At 45.5% G+C, this 22,629-nt stretch overlaps 1 protein-coding gene across 1 annotated transcript; it reads left to right on the plus strand.

The window, feature by feature from the left end:
- Nucleotides 1-3,182: 3,182 nt before the first annotated feature.
- Nucleotides 3,183-22,397, plus strand: NLRC3 (NLR family CARD domain containing 3). Its single transcript, XM_075285940.1, has 19 exons — nucleotides 3,183-3,263; nucleotides 6,213-6,319; nucleotides 7,924-8,181; nucleotides 8,258-9,935; nucleotides 10,374-10,460; nucleotides 10,857-10,940; nucleotides 11,023-11,106; nucleotides 14,721-14,804; nucleotides 15,038-15,121; nucleotides 15,216-15,299; nucleotides 16,818-16,901; nucleotides 17,078-17,161; nucleotides 18,550-18,633; nucleotides 18,915-18,998; nucleotides 19,529-19,612; nucleotides 21,007-21,090; nucleotides 21,206-21,289; nucleotides 21,411-21,494; nucleotides 22,172-22,397. Exons 2-19 carry the CDS (start codon nucleotides 6,292-6,294, stop codon nucleotides 22,260-22,262), a joined length of 3,234 nt encoding a protein of 1,077 aa, XP_075142041.1. The 5' UTR covers nucleotides 3,183-3,263; nucleotides 6,213-6,291; the 3' UTR covers nucleotides 22,263-22,397.
- The last annotated feature ends 232 nt before the right edge of the window (nucleotides 22,398-22,629 follow it).

Below are 22,629 nucleotides of genomic sequence, written 5' to 3' on the forward strand. Positions count from 1 at the left end.
CATCTTCTGCCACCACTTTTATACTTTTAGCAGAAGACTCGAATGGGACTGACGACAAGTGTAGAGCAGAGGAGCCTGTCTGTCTGTGTGTCTGTCTATCTATCTATCTATCTCCTATCTGTCTCTCTGTTTGTCTCTCTGTCTGTATGTGTGTGTGTAGATTTTAAAGAAAAAAAAAAAAAAGCGCATGAATTGTAAATGATGTATTTTCCGTTTTATTTAATTTGTAATAAATATGAAAAATGGAAATTGTCTTCATGTATCTGGGCAGGGCTGCTCACACAGGTGCCGGGCTTCAAGTGACAGCCGCTTTAATTTCCTGATCTTAAAGGGGTTTCCAGGACTTATAGATCGATGGCCTATCCCCAGAATAGGGCATCAGTATGTGATTGGTGGGGGTCTGATACCCAGGATGGATGCTCACGAGTGCTGTGGAACATGGTATAGCAGCAGCTCAGTTCCATTCAAGTGAATGGGGCTGAGCTGTAATACCAAGAACAGCCACTATGCAATGTTCTGTGCCTGAAGAGGCCGTAGCGCTCAACCAGCAGATCAGGGGGGTCTTGGGGTCGGACTCTTATCAATTACATATCGATGACCTATCCATCAGTATATAAGCATGTACGTCCTTTCTACCCTTATCCTGGATTACCTGCCACATTGCTGTAGCTTTTGAAGCCAAAGTCAGGAGCAGCGTGAAAAGGAATGGGAAATATATAAGAAGCTCTCAGACATTTCCCTTCTGCTAAATCTATTCCTGACTTGGCTAAAAATAAACGCAACAAAATCTGCAACAAAAAACACAACTCAGGGCCTACACTGCAGAAAAGCGCCTTTTTTTGTTGCAGATTTTGCTGCATTTTTTTTTAGCGAAACCTATAGGAGAGTCCACAAAAGTAATGGGAAATATCTAGGAAGTTCGTAGACTTCTCCCTTCTGCTCAATCCACTCCTGATTTTGGCTCAAAGAAACACAAAAAAAATCTGCAATAAAAAAAGTTGTGTTTCCAAAATGTGGGGCCTCAGCCTAAAAGAGGGTTTTCAGGGCCTTTTTAATTGATGACTCGGGCTTAGGATGGACACCCAGGGATCAGCTGTTTAATGCAGCGGCGGTGCTCTCTGGGCACCACCTGAACGCCAAAGATAGGTCTTCAGTTATTTAATCTGGAAAACGCCTTTAAGTCCCTCCCCCAATTTAAGAAGCACCTTTTGATTTACACTGATATCTCTGGACCTGGAGACCCCGGACTGTTCATAGCTAATAGTGGAAATGATATAGGGCTTCATTTCACTGCAGGGACCTTTGCTGCCGGGTTCCTCACAGATCACAGCTGATCACTGGGGGTCCCAACAGCAGATACTCTGTGATGAACTTATTTTAGGGAGACCCTTTTAACCCAAGAGGGCGACCCCATTGTGCGTGATACAAATGTCTGTACGATAGAATATTCCAGTGGTGTGTAGTGCAGCAGCTCGGTGTTCATACACGTCTAGGTCTGTCTCCTTCCTCGTGTGGTTTACTACATCCTGAGTATGACCGGTGTCAGCCAAGCAGCAAGTCTTCTTTAAAGATATTTATATACATGCAGCGAATGTTTGCCAAGGTATCAAGTCTGTGATCTGAGAGCGCTCAGTGGGGTCTTGGAGCCCCCAATAATGTAAAACTACAACATGGATGCTCAGTGGTCTGTGTCATGAACATTGCTGTATGTACGCTGTAACATTGGCTTAGTATGGGGATCTTATGGAAGGCAGAAATGTCTGTATTGACTGACTGCAGGGATATGTTCTATCTATCTATCTATCTATCTATCTATCTATCTATCTTCTATCTAGCTATCTATCTCCTATCTATCTATCTCTTATCTATCTATCTCCTATCTATCTATCTATCTATCACCTATCTATCTATCTATCTATCTCCTATCTATCTATCTATCTCCTATCTATCTATCTATCTATCTATCTATCTATCTATCTATCTATCTCCTATCTATCTATCTATCTATCTATCTATCTATCTATCACCTATCTATCTATCTATCTATCTATCTATCTATCTATCTATCTATCACCTATCTATCTATCTATCTATCTATCATATCAGTCTATCCATCCATCTCATATCCTTCTATCTATCTCATAGGTATCTACTTACCTACCTGCCTCTCATTAATTCATTGTCCTATTTAGAAAACCCATTTTATATACCACATTGGACAATTCTGAGCTAGTAGAGGGGGTGCCATTCAGGATCCTCATCTCTTGATCACAGAAGGAAGTGCCTACAAGGAGTGTCTTCTGCTCTGGAGGACCCGACCAGTCCTGTATTACACAGACAACCCATTGATTTACGTGGACACTGTGTAATTCTTAATTTACCCTGCAGTGGCGCTGCAGAGAGATTAAACACTTAGCGATAAGTCCTGCCAGAGCTTTGTGATCTGCTTAGATGGTCCTCTTTAAGGCTAAGGCCCAACGTTGCAGAAACGCAGATTTTGCTGCAGTTTTTTGAGCCAAAGCCAGGAGTGGATTAAGCAGAAGGGAGAAGTATAAGAACTCCCTTGATATTTTCCATTCCTTTTTTATCCATTCTTGGCTTTGGCTTAAAAAACCTCAGCAAAATCTGCAACAAAAAAGCTAAGGCCTCACATTGCAGAAACGCTGCTGTTGCAGATTTTGCTGTGTTTTTTTGAGCCAAAAAAAGCTACATTTCTGCAAGGTGGGGCCTTGTGTGTGCACCCATGAGGGCCCCTCCCAGTCTTGGAGGCATCACAGTGGATTATCAGATTTTCTGGATTATCAGAGTCCAGATATATATACGGTTCCTTCTAGTCTTCTCTATTGTAGATTGTCTCCCATCAAGGACGTGAACCCTATTCTCTTTTCTTACAAGTAAAATTTCAAGACCTAAGACAGGAAGCCAGAGAGGGCGAGACGCTGAGCAGGAAGAGGTGAGATGCTGAGATCAGTGGACCAGACTGAAGAGCACAGACGCATAGCAGAGCTCACAAGGTTCACACTACATCGCAAGGCTGGAGGGTCGGAGAAAGCTGAGAAACCAGGAGCCGTCAGTGAAGAAGCAGCGATCACCAGATCTAGGATCACATATGGTGGAGGTCTTGAGTATATAGATTGTCTGGCAAATCAATTGGATATAGCAAGTGGAGGAGAAAGACCAGCAGTGAAGATACAAGACCACCAGGACTGCGGAGACGGCCGCACGTCCCAGCTCAGGACTAGCTGTCACATTGGTGCCATTTGGTAAGACAATGCTGTGGGGTCCACAGAGACATGGCGCCCACTGTCTGATGGGCAATGTGACCCTGGGTGGGGTCTGTCTCTCACTTGGACCTCACTAAGGCCACGTTCACATCTATGTAGGAGTGTCCAGTCAGTGAGTAAACCACGGATACCTCCCGGACCCCATTATAGTTTGAGGTCCCTGGGATACATTATTGTCCGTCTTTGTTTAGTCTGTTCTTATGTTCCTACGATGGACCAGAAGACTGGATGAAACCATATAAGTGTGAACACACCCTACGGGTGCCTACTACCGTCTCCCTATGGGAACATGGGTGTTATTACAACTGGCAATGGACCCCAAGGGTGAGTGGGTCACCCAGGTGCAGGAGGGTGTCCCTCTTTTGGGAGATCAGTCACATTGGTGGCTTCTATGTAAGGGGTTTACTTATTGCAGACGATCTGATATATGGCTGAGCTGTCACATACGTCAGGTGACCGTCAATATGGAGGTGCTGGGGGCGTCTTGTTACAATGGGCCCCTCTGCAATATGGACGGAAAAGATTATCCCCCTTGTCCATAGATAGGAAGGGTGAGTTATGGAATATGTTGGTGCCGGCTATTGCAGAACTACTGCTCCCAGCATGGCCAGGTCATATAGTATATACCATTACATAGTAAACAGGTCAGACGGGACTGCCTGAAGCCCACCATAGCTGCACTGAGACTCTGAGAACCCCTTTAACCTCAGGGACCCAGTTGGGGCTATGGCCGGTGTGAGTGTCTCGCCCCATAGATGATCCTTCTGGTGGATTAGATGGACCCTCCATGGGGGATGTTGCCCCTTTGCCTTGTGTATTTCTGCCTATTACCTATGATATGAGCCTGTTAGTTACCGGTAATAGTCATGGATGATTTGGGGTACTATGTCCCCCATCTGACCCACGTCTATGCAGGAGATTACATCATCACTCCAAGTGTTATCCGAGTGCATTCCGCTGCGAAATTGACTCCCCCTTGAGCGCCAGGCTCAGTCTTGTACATGGGGCCTAGGATTTCTGGAATCATAAATGAATGGCACCCCCTAGAAAGATAGGGCACCCCTTTAAACATTATACGGTGGTGGCAATGGATCGTATCGTTACCTAGAAAACTGTTATTGGGCAACGTATAGCTCTATTACCTGGGCACCATCTTTATCTAGTCACTGTATAGTATGGTACACCATAGGAAGCCATGACTCTTGCACCAATATCAATATAACATAGATGTGGGATGAAATCACTTTTTCTGTAGGTTTCTGTGTTGTTATATGGGATAATGGGATGGAAGAAAAGCCACGTCCCTTATGTTACAGAGGATATGATGACTACATAGCACCGGGTGGTATACAGAGCTGTACCCGGACGTGGTGATACCCCTGTAGATGAACTGAAAGCGTGCACGTGATTGGTTGCCACAATTAAAACCAAAACCTCGCTCCTTTGTACTAGTACTACGACAACCATTGGGGTTAGCACAACTCCGGCGTCTGATGTGTGATATACTCAGCAAGGCGAGAACATGTCTATGGTGGCTGTACGATGAATGGAGTGGTGCCCGTCGTGTTGTGTTGTGATGGGTGGGTGTCCCAGCAGTCGGACCCTTACCGATCAGCAAGTATCTTCCTCTTACCGGAATACTCCTTTAGGCTAAGGCAAATACGTTTTGCATCTGCATTTTCTGATTCACAGATCTGTATTGAAATTTTGTCTTTTGTTGGAGGAAGTTTGGGGCAAAATTTTAAAAATAGGAAAAATGTTTATTTTAGTTAGAATAAAGTTGTTCTAAAACTACATAAGATATCTGAAAGGGATTGTTTAGGAGTGCTGCCACCCGTGTCCTCAGGTTGTTAGTGGTAGTGCAGCTCAGCCCTATTCATATCTATACACACAACCTATGGACAGATGTGGCGACTACGAATCAGTAAAGTTCCTATGACTGTAATTATGTAACAAACTCTACACCTAATTAATTATGTAATATTAACAATCGTATAATATCGTTAAAAATAATTAATATTTTTTCTGTAGGGTTTTTTCCGACCTCACAGCCCTGCATGCTTCTGTAATCCGGTTCGTCCCCTTAATGTGGGTTTTGGCTTCTGATGTGGCCATTTTGATCTCTAGTCTTGTATTAATGGGGGGGAGGGGATATCACAAAGGTTTGGGGCGATAACTACATTGTATGTTTTTGCACGCTACGCCGCTATATGGTCCCAGCAGGCTCAGGTCAGCTTTAGGCCTCATTCACGCATCCATATTTTGCAGATGTCCGTGTTGATCCTGATTATTTTCACAGGGGGAGGTGGGGGAGGTTCGACCACCGAAACGGCAGTCAGGTGAAAACTGTTCCAGCTTTACAGGCCAGTGACATCACTCTCATTTATCATGTAACCTGCCTGCCGCTCAGTCCCATTCAAGGAACTGGGACTGGATTCCCAAGGAGAGCCCCTACACAATGTACAGCGCTGTGCTTGGTATTCGTGCCATCGCTGTGGTCTCTTGAACAGCTGATCGGCGGAGGTATGGGTGCTATTGTAGCCCTGCTTCATTCAGGCGACTGTGACTAAGTTGTAATAACATACACAGCCTGTGGTCAGGTGTGGCGCTGTTTTCTGGGAGAAAGCAGCCATGTTTTTCTAATAAATGGACAACCCCTTTCACAGCCAGCTGCATCACCTTAGTGGTACCAGTTGCAGCCTCCTGGGCTAAAAGCAGCCATTTCCAGAGATGAGTCTACAGTTCCTCATAAGGACTATCGGTACCTGTCAGAACGGACATCTTGGGCTTCCTCATTGTTAGTCAGACTTTAGTCAGCCCTTTCCTTTGGAGGTCTGAGATGCTTGCGGTGTCTTGTGCTTGTTCTGTTCTATGTCTTTTGGTTCTCCTTCATTTTGTGACTAATGTAATGGAGTTTTGTTATGGCAGGATGGTGTCAGAGGGGGGCGCTCTACCTTCATAGATGACATGTCATGGACCTTGACCACGTCTGGAATCCTGGAGCTTCATGGTCTTTCGAAACAATGATATGGAAGGTTTGTAAATGGCCTCCAGAAACTAGGCCTCAGCCATAAAAACTGCCTCGTGGGGAGAGTCTCTTTGTTGCCCATAGTAACCAATCAGAGCTCAGCTTTCATTTCTTAAACTGCTCTGGGAAAATGAAAGCTGAGCTCTGATTGGTTGCTATGGGCAACACAGTGTTATGTATTGATAAATGAGGCCTATACTTAGTGCCCAGATTTCTGTGCTCATAACCCCAAACCTCACAACTATCCAAGAACTGAAAGAGGGAGAGAATGTGCAGAAACGAATGCGGCGACTCATTCACAGACCTATCCATTCCCAGCCACGTCTTTGTGCTTCCATCAAGTATAAGGTCCCTATAGAGCGGGGGTAGGGAACCTTCGGCTCTCCAGCTGCTGTGAAACTACAACTCCCAGCATGCTCCATTCACTTCCATGGGAGTTCCAAGAACAGCAGAGACAGTATGCATGCTGGGAGTTGTAGTTTTGCAGCAGCTGGAGAGCCGTACGTTCCCTACCCCTGCTATAGAGGCTCTGACACTGTATGCCCCCACATTATAATGTCCCCCTCCAGTTACCCCCACATTATAATGTCCCCCTCCAGTTACCCCCACATTATAATGCCCCCTACAGTTACCCCCACATTATAATGTCCCCCTCCAGTTACCCCCACATTATAATGCCCCCCTCCAGTTACCCCCACATTATAATGCCCCCCTCCAGTTACCCCCACATTATAATGCCCCCCTCCAGTTACCCCCACATTATAATGCCCCCCTCCAGTTACCCCCACATTATAATGTCCCCCTACAGTTACCCCCACATTATAATGTCCCCCTGCAGTTACCCCCACATTATGTCCCCCTACAGTTACCCCAACATTATAATGTCCCCTACAGTTACCCCCACATTATAATGCCCCCCTCCAGTTACCCCCACATTATAATGTCCCCCTCCAGTTGCCCCCACACTATAATGTCCTCATCCAGTTGCCTCCACATTATAATGCCCCCTCCAGTTACCCCCACATTATAATGTCTCCCTCCAGTTGCCCCCATGCTATAATGTCCTCATCCAGTTGCCTCCACATTATAATGTCCCCATCCATTTTGCCCCACAGTATAGAGTCCCTCTCTTGGTGTGCCCACAGTTTAATCTCCCACTCCAGATGCCCCTACAGTATAGTGTCCCCATACAGTCGCCCACACAGTATAAATTCCCTAATACTCAGCTCGCCCCGTTCCCCTGCTGGGCTCTCCTGTCTCTGCTCCCAGAGGCTTTAGTGAGTAGTAGGCACAATGTTAGTGCCATCGCATCTACTGAGCCCAAGACAGCAGGAACAGAGACGGCCGAATGGTGACTCAGGGAGCCGTCCTCTCCAAGCTTCACCTGTTTCACGGTTGTATGAGTTGAAGTCGGGACATTCCCCAAAATAGAAATAAGATTATGGGGTATTATCATCTGGGACATTCATGGCATATTTCTGGCACAAAATATGTCACTATGTCATATATTCCTCTTCAGGAATGTTGTTGCCCATGCTTTATATTCTTGGTCTGCTAAGATATCTAGTAATTTCTCAACTTCTAGTAACTGATTTTCTCTACTCTGGTCAGGCCTATGGATTCTCCGGTACAGGAGACAGCTGGCATCCAGTGCCTGTCCGGAATCCCTCCAGGAGATTATGGCCAAGCTGCAAGAGCTGCAGATATTGACTGCAGATGAGGTGAAACGCCTTCAAGAATTACCTCTGCCCAAGCGGGCAGAGGCCCTAATGGACAACGTAGGGGGGAAGGGCAGGACATCTCTTCAAGCTCTCCAACATTGCATAGAGAACAGTCGCACCTGCCTATACCTGCGCATGCGTCACTACGGTCAGTGATGTGCTCTACAAGTCCTCTAGATATTAGGTGGAGCATCCACTTCAACCAAGTTTTGTCTTCTTTACAGATCCACTGGTTCGGAAACATTTGGACAATATGGAGTACGATGACCACCATCCACTGTTGGCCCAAATGGGCTCCCTTCTAATTGTGGAAGGTCTGACTGATGCCCAACTTCAAGAACATGACATTGTACAGCTAGAACTCGAGCAGGTCAGGTGTGGGGGCTCTAAGATGTTGCCTCTTGAAAAAATGCTAATGCCATTGTCTCGAGTCAGTCTTCCCCCACGTATCACCCTTACTGTGGGGGTGGCAGGGGCTGGTAAGAGCACCCTTGTTAGACTGTTTGTGGAAAAGTGGGCACGTGGCGAATTGTGCACGGACATCAAATCTGTGTTGTCTGTGAATCTGTGGGAGCTGAATATTTATGATCGTCTTTCTGCGGAGAAGTTGGTGCGTATCGCTTGCCCTTGTACTCCAATGCCACTGACAAGTTCTCTTCTCATTCTGGATGGCTTGGATGAACTAAGAGCGCCACTCGATTTCTCAGACTCTGTCGGAAGCACAGACCCTCAAAAAGAACTTCCACCTGAGTGTCTCATTACCAATATTTTACGGGGTAACCTGCTGCCAGATGTCAATGTGTGGATCACGTCAAGACCAGGGGCAGCTTCAAAGATTCCTGGTGGGCTTGTAGACCGGATGACAGAAGTATCTGGTTTAGGGTCAAATGAAATCAGAGACGTTCTATATCAGCTGATACAGGACACCAATGGCACCATGGAGAGGGTTTGGGGTCACCTACAATGTCATCGTGCCTTGAAGGCCCTCTGTTCAGTTCCCATGCTGTGCCACATTATCGGACTTTCTCTAGGGTTTACATTACATGCTCAAGACTCCTCATACCAAGCTCTACCAGATACACTGTCTGCCATATTTTCTTGGTATTTGAAAGCCCAGTTTTGTGACTCAGAAGCCATAGAACAGTCAACTAATATCCGGAAAATGGTTGGTAATTTAGGGAAACTGGCATTCCAGGGCCTGCTTAGAAAACGAACCATTTTCTACGAGTCCGACTTGAAATCTTGTGGGATCGAGACCCCTATTCTACCTGGCACCCTATGTTCCCGATTGTTGGTTTCTCAAAATTCTCCTTCGTGCTCATCTTTCGCCTTCTCCCACCTTTTATTACAGGAGTTCCTGGCAGCTGTCCACTACTACTCTGCTGCCAAACGTGCCATCTTTGACCTGTTTGCCGACGGGGGAGTTTCTTGGCCCAAGTTGGGCTTTCTCAATCACTATAAAAGTGCTACCCAGCGCGTTTTACAAGCTGACGGAGTACAGTTGTCCACTTTCCTCCGTTTCCTATCTGGACTTCTTTCACCACAAGTCTTGCGTGTCTTAGCTGGCTGTCTTCCCAATAAAGAGGAACCAGGCAACCATCGAGGATCAGTTATAGATCACCTGCAGAGCTTGCTGAGTGCAGGAAAGACAATTTCTAGTGGGATGGTGAACTTGGTGTGTTGCCTCTATGAGATGGGGCATACGGAGCTGATCAGTGCTGTGGACGAGGCTCTGAAGACCGGGACTCTTCGGGGGCAGTTGAACCCCTTGACATGCTCTGCCCTTGCATATTTGCTACGAGTCTCTGACAGCTGTGCCCAAGAAACAAACCTCAGCCAATGTCTGAATTATGGACTAGTCCAGAACTTTCTCCCACAGCTCCAGTACTGCACCAACATCCGGTAAGTCCTATTAGTCATTGGACACATCGTAGATTTGATCATTATTTTGAACAAGGACTGGATACTGCAATGTGTGAATAAGACCCAAGCCACACAGCTACCTGCAACATACTGTACAGATACGGATCAGTAACAGATAGAATATGGATCTATTCCTTTCTGGAACCCATGTACACAACTATATTTTTATGAATCCGAGTGGGGCCATAGGACCGAGCTGTAAAATATGGAGTAGCTCCTATTTCTGTCTGTTTTTAGGCTGAGTCTTGTCTATTCAAATCATGGGTTCTGTGGAAAATACGGATTGTACACTCGTATCATCCACGTGCCATCTGTTCTGTTTTCCACAGACCCGCATACGACTACAGTTGTGTGCATGGGGCCTCATACAAAGGATCTAGTGATCTCATTGTATCTCATATACCTTTCTTTGTACAGAATGGAGAATAACAACTTTAAAGACGATGTCATGGAACTGTTGGCCACCATCTTGCGTGCCAAAGACTGCGCCATCCAGAAAGTCAGGTGACCAATCCAAGAGCAAATGAGGGATCTGTCTATTTTTCTATCTATGTCATATCTATCAGCCTATGACATTATCTATCTATCTATCTATCTATCTATCTATCTATCTCCTATCTATCTATCTATCTATCTATCTATCTATCTATCTGTCTATCTATCTCCTATCTATCTATCTCCTATCTATCTATCTATCTATCTATCTATCTATCTATCTATCTATCTCCTATCTATCTATCTATCTATCTATCTATCTATCTATCTATCTATCTGTCTATCTATCTCCTATCTATCTATCTATCTATCTATCTATCTATCTATCTATCTATCATCCATCCATCCGATATGTAAGTTCACAAGTCAGTAAATGCAACCTATCTCCACATTCTTTACTTCCAGCCTTGCAGAAAACCAGTTGGGTAACCGTGGTATTAAAGTGCTAGGGAAAGCTCTCATGGTGAACCACACACTTTCATCTTTGGAGTAAGTCCCCATAAATCTGAGAGAACATGTATCGTATCTGAGGGCTAAACATACTAAAAACCACTTGTATTTTATGCCGTAGTCTGCACAGTAACATCATTGGACCCAGTGGCGCCCGGGCCTTGGCAGAAGCTCTGAAGAACAATCAAGTACTTCTGAGTCTCAAGTGAGTGTTGTATACCTGGCTACGCATCCACCGCCCACTATTAGGTGTATTGTAGGTCACCACATGGCCCACAAAATGTATTCCCTGTCGTCCCTACCAGCGGCACAATGTGGGGTATTTCGTGCCCCTGTGTGCTGGTAGGACAGGCGGAATTTTAATTAGCCATGTATTAATTTCACATGGCTTGTTCCCTTTAAGAGGGCACAGATACCTCCCCCCTGTGCGTTTTTTTCTGTCCTGTGTAAAGGATCGGACAGGTGGGGAGGACTCTGTGTCCTCCTAAAGAGAAAGAGTAAGAAGAAGTTTCAGGTACTTACCTGCTCAGACCTGTTCAGGTGTCTTCAATGATGCACTCTGCCCCTTTGGACTTCTGTCGGTCCTGCAAAGAGAATAGGTAAGATTAAAGTTACCTATTTTGCCCACCTCCCTCACGCAATCCTACCTCCTGTTCCCCGGCATCCAGTCCTGCTGGGCTTCGGAGCCGCGCGCAGCCAGCCGGCGTGTTCGCGCGGCTCCATGAGGGGAACTTCCGGTTTTCGCGGAACCTTTCCTCTGCGTAGGAGGGTTCCGGCCGGTCGTTTAGAAGTGTAACACCGGCAACTTCCGGTTTTTCGGCATTCGCCGCTCCGGGACCACGCGAACAGCAGCGCTGGACACTGGAGGTCCTCAGGAGATTAAGGTACGTGCCAATGTAGTTGGCTCAAGGGGGTCTCAGGATCCTTTAGTGAGCACCTTTATCAAAGGGGCAACTAGGCTGAGACCAGCAGTTTCTGCTCCTGTCCACCAATGGGACCTCAGCAAGGTCCTAACGGCACTTTGTGTTGCTCCATTCGAACCTCTGGAGGAGGTGGATCTAAAGTGGCTGACCTATAAGGTGTCTTTTCTCCTCGCTATCACCTTGGCAAAAAGAGTAGGGGAGCTTCAAGCACTCTCATCGGAAGCTCCTTACATTGCCTTCTTTGAAGACCGTGTTCAGTTGAGATTTCTGCCAGGATTCAGGCCGAAAGTTTCTTCTAGGGCGAATGTGAGTCAGCTCATTTGCTTGCCAACCTTTTTTCCCGTGCCCACTTCCCCTGAGGAGGAGAAGTGGCATACCCTAGATTTAGTCCGGAACCTGCAGATTTACCTTCAGCGCACACGCGCTTTCAGGAGATCTGAGAACTTGTTAATAAATTATGTAGGGGGCCATAAAGGCCGCAAGGCTTCTAAGGCCACCATCTCTCGCTGGGTGAAGGAAGCAATCAAGTTGGCGTTTGTGAGTCAGAACTTACCTCCGCCGACCGTCCTAAGGGCCCATTCGACGCGGGCAGTATCGACCTCTTGGGCAGAGGTCAAGGCTCTCACCTTGGACCAGATTTGTGCAGCAGCATCCTGGTCTTCAGAATTGACCTTTGTGAAGCACTACCGACTTGATCGGTATGGCTCAGAAGCTACTGCCTTCGGGCGTACTGTATTACATTCTGCTTGTGTTTAATCTCCCACCCTTATGGGGATTACTTGCTATTTCCCCACATTGTGCCGCTGGTAGGGACGACAGGGAACAAAGGATTATGTAGATAATCTTGTTTCCCTTAGTCCTAACAGCGGCACAAGGATTCCCCCCCTATTGTTGTTTATTTTGGAATGTATGTATTATTACTTGTTATTTACGCACAGGGGGGAGGTATCTGTGCCCTCTTAAAGGGAACAAGCCATGTGAAATTAATACATGGCTAATTAAAATTCCGCCTGTCCTACCAGCACACAGGGGCACGAAATACCCCACATTGTGCCGCTGTTAGGACTAAGGGAAACAAGATTATCTACATAATCCTTTGTTCACTGGCAGAGAAGAGACAATAAATGCCTGAGGATAGTCTCCATGGCAGAAATGTTCTCAGCATGTTATGAGCTATAAGAAAGGGAAGAAGAACAATCTCTGAGCTCTTTCTAGAAGCACATAGTGGGCAGGTCATTGCCAGTGTCACCTATGGCCAGCCACGGACTTGCATTCAATGGTACCCCCTCCTCATACAGAGTACTATTACATGTGTGCAGATAAATATACCACACAGCACCATATATTGGCCTATAGGGCTCGTTCACATCTGCGCCCGGCACTCCGTTCTGCAGATTTCCGTTTCCTGCACAAAACGTCAGGAGACGGAAACCTGCCGGAATCTTTCCAAACCCATTCAAATGAATGGATTTGAAAAGTGAGCGCCAGTGAGCGTTTTATGCTCTCCGCGGCGAAACAGTTTTTTTAAAACCGGACAAAGAGTCGGACATGCAGTACTCTGTGTCCGCTTTAAAAGCTCAAAACGCTCACCGGTGCTCACAGCCGGGCTCGGCATGACAGGTTTCCATCTTCTGCATGAGGACGGAGTCCAGACGCTGGTGTGAACCCAGCGTAAGTAAATACTGCTATACAGAGCGTGAATACATACAGGGACTAAATAACCCCGCCATATATATCTAATAACAGCGCTAAGCAATGAATACTATACAATCCGTATTGGGATTCATGGCGGCCACAGTGCTTGGGTGCTTGTGCATTAGTGTTGCCCCTTGAAGCAGGGATGGCTGACACACCAGGGTCCTTTCACACTCCTAAAGCCAATGCTGGTGATTGCTGGTGATGGCCACCTTAAAGGGCTCGTCCACTTTCAGACCAATATCAAGAAACAAATGGTATTGTTTGTGTAATGATTAGCTGTACAATTTTCCAAAATACTTTCTGTATCAATTCCTCAAGGTTTTCTAGCTCTCTGCTTGCTGTCATTCACTGATTACATCCAGTCCATGGTCATGTGATTTACATGCCATGGTCATGTGATCTACAGTCCATGGTCATGTGATGAGCACACAGGTGAACAGCTTGTTACAGTCAAAGCACAGTAATCAGAAAGCTGTATGGTAACGAACTGTGCACCTGGGTGTCCATCACATGACCATGGACTGTATATCACATGACCATGGACTGTATATCACATGACCATGGACCGTATGTCACATGACCATGGACTGTATATCACTTGACCATGGACCGTATGTCACATGACCATGGACCGTATGTCACATGACCATGGACTGTATATCACATGACCATGGACTGTAAATCACATCACCATGGACCGTATGTCACATCACCATGGACCGTATATCACATGACCATGGACTGTATATCACATGACCATGGACTGTAAATCACATCACCATGGACCGTTTGTCACATCACCATGGACCGTATGTCACTTGACCATGGACCGTATATCACATGACCATGGACTGTATATCACATGACCATGGACTGTATATCACATGACCATGGACTGTATATCACATGACCATGGACTGTATATCACATGACCATGGACCGTATGTCACTTGACCATGGACTGTATATCACACCCACCCATGTTATCTGACATAATAATATCCATTGGATGACACCCAAATTTGAAGGGTCCTCTGGTCTATTTCCTAGGAGGTGGTGGATGAGCCCCCAGAATTATTTTATCTGGTGGGCTCAAGGAACCTTAGTCATTGGGTTCTCCTCTTTGTACCCTGGGCCTTGAGCCCCACACTTCGCCTTCAGTCATTCTCATATAATTGGGGTTCCATCTCTTTTACAGTCTACAAAACAATCGCATCAAATCGGAGGGGGCTCAGCACCTGGCGCAGTCTCTACGGATGAACCGCAAGCTGAAGGCCCTAAAGTAAGTGGATATATTATATCGATATGAACTTCTGGGGTCTCAATGCAAAATCTGTAACCACATGCTATGTGTAATAGAGGTGTCTGCTTAATGGCAGAGGAACCTTTGGTCCTAAATATGGCTGGTGCCTTTGCATCCATTATAGCTACACCCCCTTGTTAAGTATCGGGGTCTCATGGTTATAGTCCTGGGGCTATCCAGCAAAGATAATAGCCGATATTCTCACCCATCAGTATTGAGAAGAATAGCATTGACGCAGCAGGAGCCGAGAGCCTGGCGTCCAGTCTAAAGGAGAACCAGGTACTCCAGGAGCTGTGGTGAGTGTCTTCTGCTTCCTGATCCGTCTTCTCACCACCTGGGTGCTGGACTGAGGAAGTTCTCATGATTTCACATCCTTTGGGTTTTATGCAGGTTCTCAAGCAACAGCCTGGGCGACCGAGGAGCTACAGCTTTAGCTGAAGCCCTGACTGCAAACTCAAGTTTAGTCACCCTCGAGTAAGTCTATGAGTGAATGGAAGGAGGGATGGAACAATCTTAAAGTGGAAGTCAAAGATCAGAAAAACAGGGGCTGCAAGGAACAGCGCCACTCTTGTCCATGGGCTCTGTCCAGAACTGCAGCTCACACCTACACTATCTATTAATGGGTTCTGTTGCTTTCCCCCGTTTTAGATGATTCCTGTTTTCCTTCCTTATGAAAATAAACTTGACAGAATTTTTTTTTCCTATGACTGGCACCCCCATAAAGCAAATACACCCAAATAGGATATATAGACAGGGAACAAACAACATTAAGCCTAAGACATTGTGGAAACGCAGCTTTTTTTGTTTCAGATTTTGCTGAAGTTTTTTGAGCCAAAGCCAGGAGTGGATTTGTGCATAAGGAAGAAGTATAAGAACTTCCTAGATATTTCCTATTCCTTCTGTGGATACTTCTAGGCTAAAAAAATCTGCAGCAAAATCTGCAACAAAAAAGCCGCGTAATTGCAATGTAGGATATTAGAGGTCTGACCTTAATGAATGTTTAATCTTGATGACCTATACATAGGACAGGTCATCAATATGTGATCTGTCTGGTTCTGACACCTAAACCCCACACAGATCAGCTGTCGTAGCAGTCTTCATGCACCGGATGTGCTGGGTGTGGTCTGCTTGTATTCAAGTAATAGGAACAAACCTTCAGCTCTGTCCACTGTATTGCGGTGGTTCTGGAGTGCTTCAGATCTGTCCACTATGTAGTGGTGGTTCCAGAGTACTGCAGCTCTATCCACTGTGTAGCGGTGGTTCTGGAGTACTGTAGCACTGTCCACTGTGTAGCGGTGGTTCTGGAGTGCTGCGGCTCTGTACAATGTATAGCGGTGGTTCTGGATTACTGAAGCTCTGTCCACTGTATAGCGGTGGTTCTGGAGTACTGAAGCTCTGTCCACTGTATAGTGGTGGTTCTTGAGTAATGAAGCTCTGTCTGCTGTGTAGCGGTGTTTCAAGAGTACTGAAGCTCTGTCCACTGCGTAGCGGTGGTTCTGGAGTACCGCGGCTCTGTCCACTGTATATCAGTGGTTCTTGAGTAATGAAGCTCTCTCCGCTGTGTAGCGGTGTTTCAGGAGTACTGCAGCTGTGTCCACTGTGTAGCGGTGGTTTCAAAGTACTGCAGCTCTGTGCCCATTACTCAAGTAGGAGCAGACTGCATGTTCTCCACATCAGCTGGGATAGCACATCTGTGTGTAGCCTGAGTACCAGACTCCCCATAGATCACATACTGACGGGCCTATCTTGTGAACAGGTCACCGCTATGAAACAAGCATTAGGGGTCAGAAAAGCCCTTTAAATTGCTGCTAATCTCACTCTGGCAATGAAGGGGTGGTGATGTGTCCTTTTATAGGTGACTATTCAGAACATTACATTTTAAGGAATGACACCATTGCTTATTTCCTCATATCTAGAAGTTGGGTTTTGTAGATTTCCCGTTTCTGCTGCAGCTTCTCATACATTGTATATCCTGAGATTACCTTTGTTCAGCCTGCAGAGTAACTCCATCAGTAACCACGGCCTGAAGTCCCTGACCAGCGGCCTGAGCCGGAACCACAGTCTCAAACATCTTAAGTGAGTCCTCACCATGGCTGAGACCTATAGGCAGTGACTTGTGAAGTGTGTGTGTGTGTGTGTATATATGTGTGCGTGTGTATATATATATATATATATATATATATATGTGTGTGTGTGTGTGTGTGTGTGTGTGTGTATATATATAAAATCATATATTCCTCTGTGTTTCTCAGCTTGCGGGAGAACTCCATCAGCGTTGAGGGTGCCCAGGCCTTGGCACAGTCTCTCCAGAAGAACACCACTTTGAGACACTTGGAGTAAGTATGCTCGACTACTTAAAGGGATTATAGCTGTGGTTAAACCTATTTACTTACTATAGGTAGAGACAATATTTGAGCACCTGGAAGAGCCCTTAATAGGTCACATGATCATAGTGTGACTTGTTTTTCCTACCATGGGTTGATGTGCAAACAGATGTCTCTATGCTGGCTGCAGAGTCCCGCCTCCTGTTATTTTGCCCTACCGCTTTGGTTAAAAAACCTTCCTGCTCCTCTTCTGCCGCTCTTCTAATTCGTTCACCATACCCATCCTCACATAATCTGCTCCTTACATCCCATTCTCTCATAGTCAGCTCACTGTGCCCCCATTACCTTCCCAAGTGTTATCAGCAGAAGTTGGTGCAGCTTCCAGGACCGTTGGTGACATCATACTCATAGTCTAAGGCCCTAGAAGGTTCATTTTAGTATTAGCTCTGCAGTATATTGCAGAAATAGAAAACACTGCTGAATATCTGCAGGGAAATTGTAAAATCACCATGGAAAAAAAAAACACCCAAAATCAGGTGTTCGCTATGGATGACGTGCAGATTTCTCTGCAGCCCCCCACCCGCCATTGCAAACCATGAAATCAAAGGACGAAACAAATCACTTTGCTATGCTGTTTTCTTACATAGCCCAATGCTACAATTGTAAATTGTCACAGGTTATCCACTACCCCATTCATTATTACCACTACTGGTTTCTTTACATGTAATTCTGCCAGGAGTAACTGTAAAATAGCAAACCAATATCTGAGAAAAACCCAAGAGAACAAAATATACGAAACCCAGGGACACTGGACAGTAAATCCAGGTTATGATGTAGCTAAAAAGATCCCTAACACACAAAAAGATAAATCTGAGCACAGTCAGGAGAGCTGCTTGCAGTCTATGATTAATGTCCCATCAGTAACAACACAAGCAGCTAGTCAGAAGTAGATAGAAGAATAAAGACTCTCCTTAGACTCTCTATATGCTGTGAAAGCTGCAGATTCTTCTCTGTGCACTGTATAAAATGTACAGGCCGAGAAGATAGACTCCTCCACTCACTGTTTTCCAGTCCTGAGTCTGCTGGTTTCTAAAGACAGACCTTACCTAGTAACAGGGAATGAACAGTAAATGAAGAAGAAGGGAGACACCTAGTGGCAGGAATTTTAGAGACCTTTTTCAGGCAGAAAACAGTAACATTTTTAATTAAAGTGCGTTACATTTTGGTCCAGAATCGCATGAAATGAAATAAAATTTCTCAAACTTTAGTTCCCATTTAAATATAATGGTCTCATAGAGGATAAAGGGGTGTGTATGGTTACTTTCCACTGAAGTGGGCACTTTGCCTGTGATCCATAGACTTCTATAGAGCTGATATGGTATATTTGTAACCCCCTACAGTCTGACGGCGAACCTGCTGCACGATGAAGGTGTGGAGGCTCTTTCAGGAGCGCTGAGGGTGAATCACAGTCTGGAGTCACTACAGTAAGTTCTGCCAATGGATGTCACATATACATATCTATAGGTCTATGGAAGTGTAAGAAAAAGATCTTACCAGACCTCAGCTTGTCAAAGTTCTGATTCTAGAAGAATGACAAAGATGGGAATTGAAGCTTGTGATAAAGTTCAGCTCATTGACACATTAACCCTTAATGTAACGCCTGGATATACGAGCCCTTACATGGACACAATTCACACCCTTCATCAGACTACCTCCAGATGACCACCACAATGTACGGTGTATTAACCCTATAATCTCATTTCAGTCTCCAGTGGAATTTTCTTCGGGTGGGGTCCGCACAGTCACTTGCCGGAGCTCTTCGGGTAAACAAGGGTCTACGCTGCCTAGAGTAAGTATGAAGAGAAACGAGATGGGGGCACCAGTGATAAATATGGAGGGGGGGGGAATGACTTCTTTACTGCACATTTAATCTGACTCTCCACTCTCTGATAATGATTTTGGCTATCTTTACGATAGGTCATCAATAACAGATTGGGAGAGTTAGACATGCAGCTCCCACACCTTGCTGGAAGAGACCGCAGGGTTTAGCCAAGCACTGAGGTCTCTTCATTACAAACCAAGCGCCATACATTGTATAGTGGCTGTGCTTGGAACTGCAGCTCAATTCCACTCACTTGAATGGGACTGAGCTGCAAGAAGACCACGGAAATGATGCTGTGGCCTGCATTAAATTCAATACGTCAGTGGGGCAATTTTCATGTCCTACCTCTTGGCCATTTTCACGGATCCCACAAGAGATTCAAATCTATAAGGGATTTGTGAAACAGGGCGCAAAATGTAAATATGGCCGAAGTGCTACACCAGCTCTAACTACAACATTAATAAAGCAACTGCATTATAACGCCCTTACCGCATCAGTTTGCAGGAGAACGCCATTGGAGATGAGGGCACGTGTGCTCTAGCTAGCGCCCTGCAGGACAACGGCACGCTTACCGCTCTATAGTAAGTATTGGGAGTAACTTGGTGTCTTTCACTATAAAATAAGAAATGTTGACGGTCACGTTGTAGTCTGGAGGAGACTCTGAAGTGACGTCACATGGTTACGAGAAGGCTGAGCAGTCAATAGGGAACTGGTGACCTGAAATATTAGATAGGGAAAATCTGCAAATCTGACAGTAGAGGAGGGAAAGCGAGCACACGAGGTTAAGTGTCTAGATATAACTCCGAGAAACTGGAGATGAAACAAGGAGGGCTGTGATTTATGGCAGCTGCAATGAATGGGAGTTAAAGGGGTTGTCTAAGTCTGAGATATTAAAGGGCTATCCTTAGGATAGGTCAGCAATGTCAAATTGTGGAGGTTCAACACAGTCACTGCTTAACTGCCGTGTCTGTCGGCTGTACACAGTGTACAGAGTCATAAGCAGCTCCATACACTGTGTAGTGGCTTGAATGGGACCTGGTTAGGTGTACCCCAGTAGGGCCGCTACACCGTGTAAGGAGCTGACACTGATGACAAATCCTAAGGATGTTCAATATCTAGGTCTTGGACAACCCCTTTAATTGTCAGAAAGTGTACACAGACTAAAAGAGTCACTTGGGAGTGATGAAGTACAGACCTTTCCAGAGACCAGCGAGTGGTAGGGGAGCTGCACAGAGAGTCTGTCCATACCGGCGTGTATCGTCTAGCCTGTCCTACCTAGGTTTCTACCAAAACAATGGCAACGCCATTAAAGGGGTTGCCCAAAAATTTGAATTACCTTAATTCATCCAGTGGATTCTTGATGATGGTCCCAGGGGTCCTGGTGTGTTTCTGACCACTAAGTCACATGATCCAAAACAAAGTTCACCCTAATTACCTGTGAGATCAGAGAGGGGTCAGGAGCTGGTTCAGATCACATGACCTAGGAGTTGTAATCTCTGGGTCCATTATCAAGAATCTGTTAGATGAATTAAAGTAATTTTGGACAGCCCCTTTAAATCCCCCACTTTCTAATGATGAGATGACTCTGCCGCCCCTGTCCCAAACTACAAAACAAAGCTGAAGAGTGAACTGCATAGAATAGAAGATGGCAGCCGGTTGTGTGGGCTCTGGTATTGGCCAGGAATCGTACCACGCCTAGTTACTGATTATCACATGCCAATCTGTGACTCCATTACTAGTGTAATATATAAAAGGGCAGAAGTGACGCATAAGTGTCAGATTCATCCCTGAGGCTTGTAGAAATCCATGTGTTTGCCACCAAAATGACCTAATTCATCAAACTGGAACTGATTGAGAGTCACAATAATTTCAGCCAGAAATCTGCTGCATGTGAATAATTTCCTAAATGTCACTAAAATACATCCCCCCCCCCCCCCCCCCCGTGTCTGACTATTATGTATCTATTACGTCACAGTCTCCAGGGCGCAGCGGTTGGACCTTCAGGGGCACAGTCTCTAGCGGAGGCTTTAATGGTGAATAAGAATTTGACCACCCTTGAGTAAGTACCTAATGGGAGCAGAGATTTCTGGAAGGGGGGGACAGAATATAGAAAGCTATGAGTATAGTAATACATATATATATACCTGAGTAACACTGATCTACGTCTACTACAGTCTACGAGGGAACAACATCGGCCTTCGAGGAGCTAAAGCCCTGGCGGCTGCACTGAAGGTGAACGGCTCCTTGCAGATACTAAAGTGAGTACTATACGAGGGCAGACACAGAATCTGTATATAATTATATATATATATATATATATATATATATATATATATATATAGTACCTACCCATATATAACAGCCATCTTGTTTTCACAGCTTGCAGGAAAACTCCATAGGTCTGGACGGTGCGATCTGTCTTGCCAATGCAGTCTCCGGGAACTCTTCTCTGGTTTCGCTCAGGTAAGTCTTCTCCTACATATCGGTGGATCCTAAATTATAGAAAGTGGCCCCCATTTCGGATCCTGTCACTGAGCTACAAAGAGCTTTTAGTCACATTGAAGGACCCAGCACATCCTTGTATTATACAGACATTTCATTGATTACAATGAGGACCGTGCAATGCTTTATTGCTCCTGCGGTGGCGCTAGAGGGAAATTGGAGACCTGCTGCCAGATCAATCATTTCACTGATTGCTTATGGGCTCCAGTATAAAGAAACCATTCACATAGCCCTCCTGCCAAACACATAGTCTTAAAGGGGTTTTCAAGACTACAATATTGATGACCTGTACTAAGAACAGATAATCAATTTCAGATTTGTGGGGATCTGACATCCAACACCCCCACTGATGAACGGTTCCCAGCACCTGATACATAGAGGATGGAGCAGGAAGCAGACAGCGCTGTTCTCTTTGTAGTGGCTGAACTGGGTTATTGCAGCTTAGCAGCCATTAAAGTGAATGGGAGCGGATCTGCAGTACTTGGTCTGGCCACTACACAGAGAACGGCGCTGTCTGCTTCCTGCTCCAATCTCTGTGTTTTCTTAGGATAGATCATCAATATTTTTAGCCTGAAAAACCCTACAGGTAAAGATTTTCTTGCCATTCTAATCTCTTATATGGGTTTCCTATGATTCAGTTTGCAGGGAAACCACATTGGTCAATCGGGAGCGAAGGTTATTTCAGATACGCTGAAGAACGATGCTCCGCACTGCAAAGTGAACATATGAGAAGCCTCTGTAGAGCACTGACCACCGGAGCTGGACAGAGCAGAGGACATCAGGCTCATAATGGACTATGGAGGAACCATACCTAGGGCTATGCGGAGTATCAGTGACATCATTAAAATTTCTGTATATTTTCTACTGGAGGATCAGGGTTTTTTTGGGATGTTTCCCTTTAAATCATTCACCAATTTTCCATTTTGGCCAACGATTGCAAAGAAATACTTGTGACATGATTGAGAACTAGCCATCGCTCTTGGGATTATGACCCCAAGGGAAGGATTAAAGAGTTTTTCCTATCCTTAGCACCGTCATCATCTGAAGACTTGGGAGGAGGTGGAAAGTTTGGGGGGAAAGGGGGGTTAAGGCTTGA

Source organism: Leptodactylus fuscus, chromosome 8 (genome assembly GCF_031893055.1).
Source record: "Leptodactylus fuscus isolate aLepFus1 chromosome 8, aLepFus1.hap2, whole genome shotgun sequence".
In the NCBI taxonomy this organism is placed as follows: Eukaryota; Metazoa; Chordata; class Amphibia; order Anura; family Leptodactylidae; genus Leptodactylus; species Leptodactylus fuscus.

Coding starts and splice junctions, on each gene's coding strand:
- NLRC3 (XM_075285940.1), top strand. CDS start 6,292: ATGGTCTTTCGAAACAATGATATGGAAG. Junction 8,182..8,257: donor CCTGCGCATGCGTCACTACG/GTCAGTGATGTG, acceptor TCTTCTTTACAG/ATCCACTGGTTCGGAAACAT. Junction 14,805..15,037: donor CGCAAGCTGAAGGCCCTAAA/GTAAGTGGATAT, acceptor CTCACCCATCAG/TATTGAGAAGAATAGCATTG.